Source organism: Rhinolophus ferrumequinum, chromosome 9 (assembly GCF_004115265.2).
Source record: "Rhinolophus ferrumequinum isolate MPI-CBG mRhiFer1 chromosome 9, mRhiFer1_v1.p, whole genome shotgun sequence".
NCBI lineage: Eukaryota > Metazoa > Chordata > Mammalia > Chiroptera > Rhinolophidae > Rhinolophus > Rhinolophus ferrumequinum.
Genome location: NC_046292.1, coordinates 519,277 through 528,327, shown reverse-complemented (window position 1 = coordinate 528,327; position 9,051 = coordinate 519,277). Strand labels below are relative to the sequence as shown.

At 52.0% G+C, this 9,051-nt stretch overlaps 1 protein-coding gene across 5 annotated transcripts; it reads left to right on the top strand.

Annotated features, from left to right (window-relative positions):
• Window positions 1–279: 279 nt before the first annotated feature.
• Window positions 280–8,134, top strand: CCNL2 (cyclin L2). Of its 5 annotated transcripts, none has more exons than XM_033113493.1 (11): window positions 281–614; window positions 928–1,002; window positions 1,273–1,382; window positions 2,331–2,451; window positions 3,399–3,463; window positions 5,783–5,882; window positions 6,047–6,151; window positions 6,235–6,376; window positions 6,779–6,887; window positions 6,968–7,054; window positions 7,157–8,134. In XM_033113493.1, the coding sequence occupies exons 1-11, from the start codon at window positions 321–323 to the stop codon at window positions 7,509–7,511; spliced, it is 1,563 nt and encodes a 520-aa protein (XP_032969384.1). In that variant the 5' UTR covers window positions 281–320; the 3' UTR covers window positions 7,512–8,134. The 5 variants fall into 5 exon arrangements, with proteins under 5 accessions (XP_032969387.1, XP_032969384.1, XP_032969383.1 ...); XM_033113492.1 differs by having other exon boundaries at window positions 6,776–6,887; XM_033113495.1 differs by lacking the exons at window positions 281–614; window positions 928–1,002; window positions 1,273–1,382; window positions 2,331–2,451 and adding an exon at window positions 3,986–3,999 and having other exon boundaries at window positions 3,420–3,463; window positions 6,776–6,887.
• The last annotated feature ends 917 nt before the right edge of the window (window positions 8,135–9,051 follow it).

Sequence of the window (9,051 nt, the reverse complement as noted above, 5' to 3'; positions counted from 1 at the left end):
TTTTTGGGAGGAAGGTGCAGACACGCCAGGACGGCCCGGGGCGGCACCTGCGGCTACTGCTTCCGGGTCGAGGCTCAGACCGCGGCGTCGCCTGGGCGCCGCGGGGCCCCCTGGGTAACGAGCCTTCCCCACCCACGCCGGGTTCCGGCGGAGGCCGCTACGCTGACGGGCAGGCATCCCAGCCAATCGTAGCAAGGCGACGCCGGGCCTCCCGCCGGCCAAACCAATGGCGCGTCGCTGGGTGGGGCAGACACGGCCGTAGAGCGTCAGGAGGAGCCGCCCTGCCGGGAAGAAGCCCGAAGAGAAGTCGGCGGCACAAAATGGCGGCGGCGGCTGCGACGGCCGCGGCCGGCATTCCGGGGCCAGGGGCCCCCGCGGCAGCGGCCGGCACCCCGGGCTCGGGGAGCGCAGCCCCCGGGTCTCACGGGGTGCTGATCGGGGACCGGCTGTACTCCGGCGTGCTCATCACCCTGGAGAACTGTCTCCTGCCTGACGACAAGCTCCGCTTCACGCCGTCCATGTCGAGTGGCCTCGACACCGACACGGAAACCGACCTCCGCGTGGTGGGCTGCGAGCTCATCCAGGCGGCCGGCATCCTGCTTCGCCTGCCGCAGGTGAGGGCACAGCCGCGAGACTCGACCCCGATAACCGCCGCGCCGGCGCGGGGGAGGCGCCCCGGCCCTTTGTTGGCGGAGGGGCCCGCCCAGCGCCGACCCCCAACGTTGACCCCGTCCGGGACCAGCGCTTTGCCGCTACCGGCCCGCCCCAGGTGGTGAGGGAGGCGAGGCAGTGGGCGTGCAGAGCCTCTGTGCCTGGGTAAAACGTTTTAGGTTTTGGTTGTGCCCGGAGTCCCACGAAACCCGGTGACTTCCTGCGAAATCCTCGAATTGTGCGTTTGAAAATGATGGAACCTTTGTTTTTTACCAGGTGGCTATGGCTACCGGGCAGGTTTTGTTCCAGCGATTCTTTTACACCAAGTCCTTTGTGAAGCATTCCATGGAGGTAAGGGGCTGCTCTGTGTTTCTTGCTCATAGAAATACGTTGAGGGGAAACCCGGGTTAGTTGTTTTTCCGTGTTGCCCGGAGAAACGAGTCCTTGTCTTATTTCTAGTAAGAGCGCCGGACCTGAGAGCAGGTCCTGGTACCGTAGGGCACCCCCCCCCAGCTGGCCTTTTCTCAGGGTGTATCTGCTCTTGGTTCCTAATCCCCCTCCTTAAGCTGTTGGAGGCCTTCAGGATTGGAACAAACATCTGTCGCAATGCTTACATTTCAGCATGTGTCAATGGCCTGTGTTCACCTGGCCTCCAAAATAGAAGAGGCTCCAAGACGCATCCGGGATGTCATGAACGTGTTTCATCGCCTTCGGCATCTAAGAGAAAAAAAGTGAGACTTTGTCAGATCTGTTGTAATCGTCTCGGCAGTTTTGTGGTTTCTAAGTTATACTAACTGTCCTGAAGGAGAATTCAGGGTATGAGGTTTTGAAACTTGTGTCCAGAAGAGGGCCTGGTGCCCAGGGGCTGCCCAGTAGAGACTGGAGTGTGCAAAGGGACCAGGCACTGTGGTTGCACTTTTGCTGCCATTGGGTTCCTAGTCCTTATGTTGGTCTTTGCTCTAGAGCTGGCTTCTCAGCCTCGGCACCGCTGGCATTTTGGGCTGTTGATTTGTTGTGGGGACTGTCCTGTTTGTTGTTGGCTGTTTAGCAGCATCCCTGGCTCTATCTATACATGAGATGCAAACAGCTTTTCCCTCCATTGTGACAGCCCAGACTTCTCCAGACGTGGCCCTGTGCCCCTGAAATGGGAGCCACTGCCTAGACCTTCCCCGGACATTATGCTCCTAACGGTAGTGGAGGTCCTTTGGAGTACGTGCTGTGCTTCCATTGGTTCTGTGGTCGCTTTCATCCTCAGCGCGCACACTTGTATCTTTAGCCAGATGACGGGCGTTTGATACTTGTGCAGTGAGGTCTCGAGACCCTCCTTATGCTCAGGCGATGTTTGTTTTTTCATAAATAATGACACAGAAAACCTTTATTGAGTACACAGTTTTTTTGCTCATACTTTTTAATTCATAAATACAGGCAATGTTTATTATGCTCTGGAGAGCTGTTTCTCTGTGAGTAAAAAGGGGTGGTTGTTGAGAGGGTATAAGTGGGTTAGTGTTGAGGTTTGAGGAAGGCTTTGTAGGCTAGTTAGTTAAAGGAAATGAACTCGTTAGCTGCATCTGTTTTGTGGTATTTACTATATAGTAGAGTCTCACTGTTTGAAGGCGGCTGGGGGATTTGAAAGTTTTCTTATTTGATCCTTTTGCAGACCATGTGCTTTGTTTTTGTAGGAAACCTGTGCCTCTATTATTGGATCAAGATTACGTTAACTTAAAGAACCAAATTATAAAGGCAGAAAGACGAGTTCTCAAAGAGCTGGGTTTCTGTGTCCACGTGAAGCACCCTCATAAGGTGGGTCTGAGGCCCAGTGCCCCACGAGCCCCACTACTCCATTCTCCCTGAGGCTGAAAATGCTGGGGAGGATTGGATGTCTCTGATTTGGTTTCCATTTACATCTGTAATCCGAGAATAATCTTCACTCAGTAGTTTTCTTGTGTTATCTGTTCATTTTAATAGTTTGTTTTTAAGAGTTTTGGAAATGACATCTGATAAGTTTGAACTTTCAAAAATAGTGATAAACTTGTAAAAATGGAATCTGTCAGTTTACGTTTTTCTTTCTCAACAGCTAATTTTCTAAAGTTGCTTTAATGCCTTATCTCCTCTTATGGGGGAATTGGAAGAATTCTGAACTCTTTTATTTGGAAATGAACTAATGCAGTTTTGCAGCAAGTATTAGTTGAGCGTGGCTGCTGTACAATATACCGTGGGCTCCTCCTGTGTTATACTTAAATTCAGTTTTATAACATTGCTGTTTGCATCTTTGCTTTCATCTCTTTTCACTGATGGGTTTCCTTATATCTTCTCTCTCATTTGACCTTCTGGCAGTAATTCAGTATCTCGGTAGATTACTCACCATAGATTTAAGAGCTTTTCTTCATTTGCCGAAAGTGTTTTCACACCATGTTTTGTGTAAATTGGAGACTGGGGAGTAAAGATGTTTAGGGCAGGCTGATATCACTGGTGAAAATGTGTGGAAGAGGAGAGTGAAAACGGCCATGAAGGCGAGGCCTTCCACTGCGCGTGCAGCCTGCTCCCCGTGCTTTTGTGCTGCCTGGCTGCCAAAGTAGGTAGCAGGCGCGTGGGCCAAAACTCCTCCAGCTGAGCGGTACACCACCCTGTGACCAGGAGCCACCCTGGGATCTAGCATGAGGCTCTTATTTGCTGCATGGACGCCCGCAAGCTCTGAATTCTGCATCCTCAAGGTTCTTGGTAATAACTGCCTGACCCGTATCTTCCAGATAATCGTTATGTACCTTCAGGTGTTAGAGTGTGAGCGTAACCAACACCTGGTCCAGACCTCATGGTGAGTTGACCTTCCTTGTTTGATGAGACCAGCAAGGGCAGTGCAGGAATATGTTGTTTGAGGCACTTGGGCAGTGGGTAGTTGGTCCCATGACTTGGTTGTGGGCTGGAGTTGTCCGAGTGCCCAGTGTTCCTGCTGTGTAAAGTCCAGCCTCCCAAAACACCGGGCACTGGTGTAACGGTAAGGTGGCCCACACCCTCCCCCACCGCCCCGGGAGCACTCAGCGGGCTTCCCTGTGGGCCCTGTTGCCTTGGCACGCCACCGTGGATGCAGTGCAGTCACTTCTAACTACCTATTAAAGTGGACTCTGGGAGAGGGGGTAGAGTTTGTCTGCAACTGCAGGGACGGGTTTTAACGCTGCATATGCTAGAAGCGAAGCCTGAAGTAATAGTTCAGTGCTGGGTTTATTTTTCCCGCGGAGTTAAGTCTGTAGGGGTCATATTTTGCTGCCTGAATTGTCTGGTGCTATGTGTAATAGAGAACCTATTTTGACTTTTCTTTTCTGTACTCTTTCAATCAAAGGGTAGCCTCTGAGGGTAAGTGACTAAGACCTCTCCTCTGCTGTCCAAGCGCTTTGGTGCAGGGACAGCGGCCGTCCGCAGCCAATCCGGTGCAGCTGTCCGCCGAAGGCTGGCTCTAGACGGCGGCACGCACACGGTAGTGTAGTGCTGGCCGACTGCTGCTGCGGCTCTGACGCGTGTGCTTCTTGTTAATCCTCTGTCTGCTTTGGTAACTGGATGGATCAGAGTTGGTAACTGTCTTGACTTGAATTGTGTCCTTTTGAAACTGCTGTACCTGTGCAATAAAGATGCAGTACCTTCCTTTTTAAAAAAATTCTATGAAAAGCTATACGAATTGGCCGATGGGAATTCAGACTTCAGTATGGGATTATGTCATTATTTCTGGGCGTTCTAAAGTTGCTCTTTTCAGCAGCTGAGAATTGACATGTTCTAGTAAAAGGTATGCATCTTTAAATCATTCCATGGACACTTGTTTTAATATTGTAATATTTGAAATGTAGCAATACGTTTAAGTATATGTTTTGAGGACTTTGTTTTGTTTTTAGTACTTAAAAGTTAATGGATTAATATTATTACCACTATTTGAGTACTGAAAACATATTAGAACCAGAGAAGTTACTGAGGGTGATGTTTGTAAACTGTTCGATTGCAGCACTGTCCGTACAGCCTTGGTGCTGTCACATGGGCCACTGCCGCTGGTCGGCACGCGTGGGCTCTGTCGTTGCGAGCTCTCTGAGTGGGTGTGAGTGTCCCCTTCTCCAGTGTTTAGGGCAAAGCTACAGGGCGGGGGCTTCTCAGTCCAGTCCCAGCATGGCAGCTTGTCTGTGGGGGCAGCCTGACGAGGCTTGCCATAATTGGGGTATGTAGGGAACAGTAAATATATGACCTGTTCAGCTGTTTTCTCATTAATCCTTTGTGTTTTCAATAAAGTTAATATGAGGTCTGATTTTGGTCCTTAAAGCTTACAAAATATATATAAAAGAAAATGTTAAATGTAGCCAATTTTAAAATCCTTTAACTTTTTAAAAAAATGCAAATGTTTTGTATTTCTGTATCTTTTAAAGTTCGATAAAGTTTTTCAATGTACTGATTGTGGTGAAACTTGCAGTATTTTGTTGCCTTTTGTCTGATTCTATGCATGTTCATTTTAAGACTCCTTGTTGATATGGGACAATTTGGAAACGGTTGTTTGATAAGCCTGAGAAGAGGACTTCCCTTTGGCATTGCGCCTTCCTCTGCATGATGTCCCCATGCACCCAAGGGCGTCCTCCTTGCCAAGCGGACTCACTTGTGGAAGGAGGAGGCCAGGCTGTGAACGCAGGCCTCCTCGAGGAGAAGGAACGCAAGAAGACAGCGCGTCTCAGGAAGCTTCGTGCTCAGCCTGTCCCTTTCAGTTTGCATGTCCCTCTGCACTGTGGATTTGGAGCACTTAGCTCTCTTTAATCAAATACTTTTCTAACCCCTGCAAGTAGGCATTTTCTTTCTGAGGTATTGTGCTTTGCATGACAGCCGCCCAAACATTGAGAGGGAAAAGTAAAGTTAAAGTTGGTTCTCTTTCATAGCAACACGTATTGTCTGACATTCAGCCAGCTTAAACATTTTTTTCAATAATTTCCCTGCCTTCCTGTCCTGTATCAGAAAAGGCAGTTAGAATGTTTCCCCCTGAACTCGAGAGTCTCAGGGCTGTGTAGCGCTGGGTCCTAGCAGGAGGCCTCGTAGAGGAGATTCACTGCTCGAGGATGTAGAGGGGCTCCTGGACTGCCCAGGGCATTGCAATTCTCCTGCCTTTGGTTTTCAGGAATTACATGAACGACAGCCTGCGCACTGATGTCTTCGTGAGGTTCCAGCCTGAGAGCATCGCCTGCGCCTGCATTTATCTGGCTGCCCGGACCCTGGAGGTCAGTGTGCCGCTCGGCAGGGTCCCAGCCTGACGGAATGTGTGTGCTGTCCTTCTGACTGTGCCCGTTGGTGCCAAAAAGAAGCCGCTTCTTGACCAGCACACTTGTTTTTACTGCCGTGCGAATGAGGACAAGTATGACATTGATGGCATTTGTGTTTGCAGATCCCTTTGCCCAGTCGTCCCCATTGGTTTCTTTTGTTTGGAGCAACTGAAGAAGAAATCCAAGAAATATGCTTAAAAACCCTGCAGCTTTACACTCGGAAAAAGGTTCGTCTGTGTTTTTTCATGTGATGTATACGTCTGTCTGACTACGGGCATCTGGTTCTGAGTAGACAGTTTTGGTTCGACAGGTGGATCTGACACACCTGGAAAGTGAGGTGGAGAAGCGGAAGCACGCCATTGAGGAGGCAAAGGCGCAAGCCCGGGGCCTGCTGCCCGGCGGCCCCCAAGTCCTGGACAGCGCCGCTGGCTTCTCACCTGCCCCCAAGCCAGGTGAGTGCACGGACAGCCCTCCTTTCCTCTAGACCTCTCAGGATGGCGCACAGCAGGCCCAGGGTCCACACCAAACACTTGGTGGGTGGTCTCTGAAGTGGGACGGGCTCTTAAAGGCATTTGCTTTTGTTGTTTTCTACCCAGTTAGCTTGTCTTTTAAAGGAAACCATATAAATCTGAAGCAGTAGATTGTGTTGTTAGGCCCTAGAGTTCAAGCATGATGCCTGTCCCCAGCCCAAGGGCAGGTGAGCCAGCCAGACAGGTGATCCCTTCAGAGTCAGGCTGGGAGCAGAAACTTAATCCACCATGGAAGTGGCTTTGTGTTGCTCTGCTCACTGGTCCTGCATCAGGGCAGCTTTCTTCTGGTGGTCTGTGTGAACTGCTTGTACTTCATTCTAGCAGAATCCCCCAAGGAAGGTAAAGGAAACAAGGCTTCCCCGCTCCCTTTGAAGAACACCAAGAGAAAAGTGGAGGGTGGGAAGCAAGCCCAGGCTGGCGGCCCAGTGAACGGGTAAGTACTGTGTGCCCCCTCGGGCCGGCGGGTTGACTGGGGTGACTGTAACCGGGTCAGTAACCGCTCCCCATCCTCAGCTTGCCGAAGGGGCGAGGGAGCCGGAGCCGGAGCCGAGAGCAGAGCTACTCGAGGTCCCCGTCGAGGTCTGCTTCCCCTAAGAGGAGGTGTGTGCTGCCTGGGGTCACTTGGGGCCTGCACCTGGCGGGTGGGCGTTACCCTAGGGAGGTGGGCAGGTGGTCACTCACTTGGTGCTGCTCCCTCCACAGGAAAAGCGACAGCGGCTCCACTTCCGGTGGCTCCAAGTCGCAGAGCCGCTCGCGGAGCCGCAGCGACTCGCCACCCAGACAGGCACCCCGCGGCGCACCCTACAAAGGCTCCAAGGTGAGGGGCTACCGGAAATCCAGGGACTGCAAGTGCCCCGCCCAGAAGCCACACCGGTCTCGGAGCTGCAGCTCCTCCCGCTCTCGGAGCCGCTCACGGGAGCGGGCAGACAGTTCTGGAAAATACAAGAAGAAAAGTCATTACTATAGAGATCAGCGACGGGAGCGTTCACGGTCTTACGAGCGCACAGGCCATCGCTACGAGCGGGACCACCCTGGGCACAGCAGGCATCGGAGGTGAGGTGTGGGGTCTCGGAGGGCTGTCCTTCCATCCTTGGCATGTACACCTCAGCGTGACCGGCCCTGCAGAGCGACCCTTGGTAAATGGTTGTGGACTCTGGACCTTGTGATGAATTGGGAGATGGGAGCGAGGGGCCCGCAGGCCAGCGGGTGCGATGCACGCCCGCTCCAGCGCACGCTAGCCCTGGCACAGCAGGTGTGCACGTGCTGCTGGTGTGAGTCGGTGCTAATGACAGGCTGTGTTCACTCCCGGACTCATACGCAATGATGTCAAACCGAGAAGATGACTTCGGAACCTTTTGCCTATATTAGGTGGTACTTATGTACATATTTTGCAGTGTTTCACAATGAGAAAATGGCCTTAATAGCCCCTTATTCTCTATCCACGTTGTAAATAAACATGTGTTTAATACAAGTTTAAAGCTGTATATGAAAACTCAGAACTTGAATTCTGTCAGCTTAAAACTTGAGAATTCTGATTTTTAAATGTGAAGGTATTTAGATCTGTGTTGAGAGTCGTATATTTTTATCTGCGATGCTGAGTGCAGGCCACCAGCTCCTAAAGAAAGGTTTCCTATATGCATTTTATGTGGTTAAATAAACACAATTCTCTACTCAGGATATCTGGAACATTGAAGACGTAGTTTGTCATTGTGCTCGCTAGTGACTGCACAGCCCGCGGCACCCATTCCAGTGGTGTGTCTGCGCTGCCTCCTCTGTTCTCCTTAAGGTGGGCTTTGTATCGAGCGCCTGTGTACTGCTCTTCTGTCCGAGGCTTGTGTGGGCCCAAGATGCCTGCTTGTTCTGACAAACCTGCTTCCTGGGAGCAAAGGAAAGGTTTGAGAAGGACGAAATGGCTTGTGCCTAAAGGACACTGGTAACGCACCCGTGACGTGTCAGGCTAGCAGTGTCTCCCATCAGAGCGGGTGGGCCTTGGGGCCACTTCCTGGTCCTGGGGGCTCTGAGGACACTGTTGTTGGGGCCTGTCACATGCCCAGCATTGCCTCCCCAGACCAACAGGTGGAAGGCGACTGGAGATGGCCTTGCTGGTGCCAGTGGGCCCGCACCAACATGTCTGGGAGTCAGTACAGGCAAGGAGATGTGAAAGCAACAAGGTCCCTACCGAGGGTCCATGGCTCATTCTTAGGACCAAATCAAAGAATCCTGGCGGCCCAGCAGTTGGAGTGAGAGGTGTGCTTGCAGGCATGCTCAGACCTTCCTCCTTGGGGAGCCCAAGCGACCCTCTGGAATGGCATCTTTGACCTCAGTTGTAGAGCTGGGCCTGGAGGCACTGGTGTGTCCAACACTCACTGCTTAGCTAGCTAGGTTGGGGTTTGGGGGTGACCAGGCCTGGCCACTTACTGTGCCACCTCGCTGGTCCGTCCTTGCAGGGCAAGCCTCTGGGCAGTCACCAACAGGACTCTGCCCCACGTCCCTCCTACCGGTGCCTGGCAGGTCCGTTCTGGGGGTCATACCCATCCTGCCGGCCCCAGCAAGGAGGACCACAGGGGCTTTCTGGACTAGAGCGAAGCGGTGCCCCG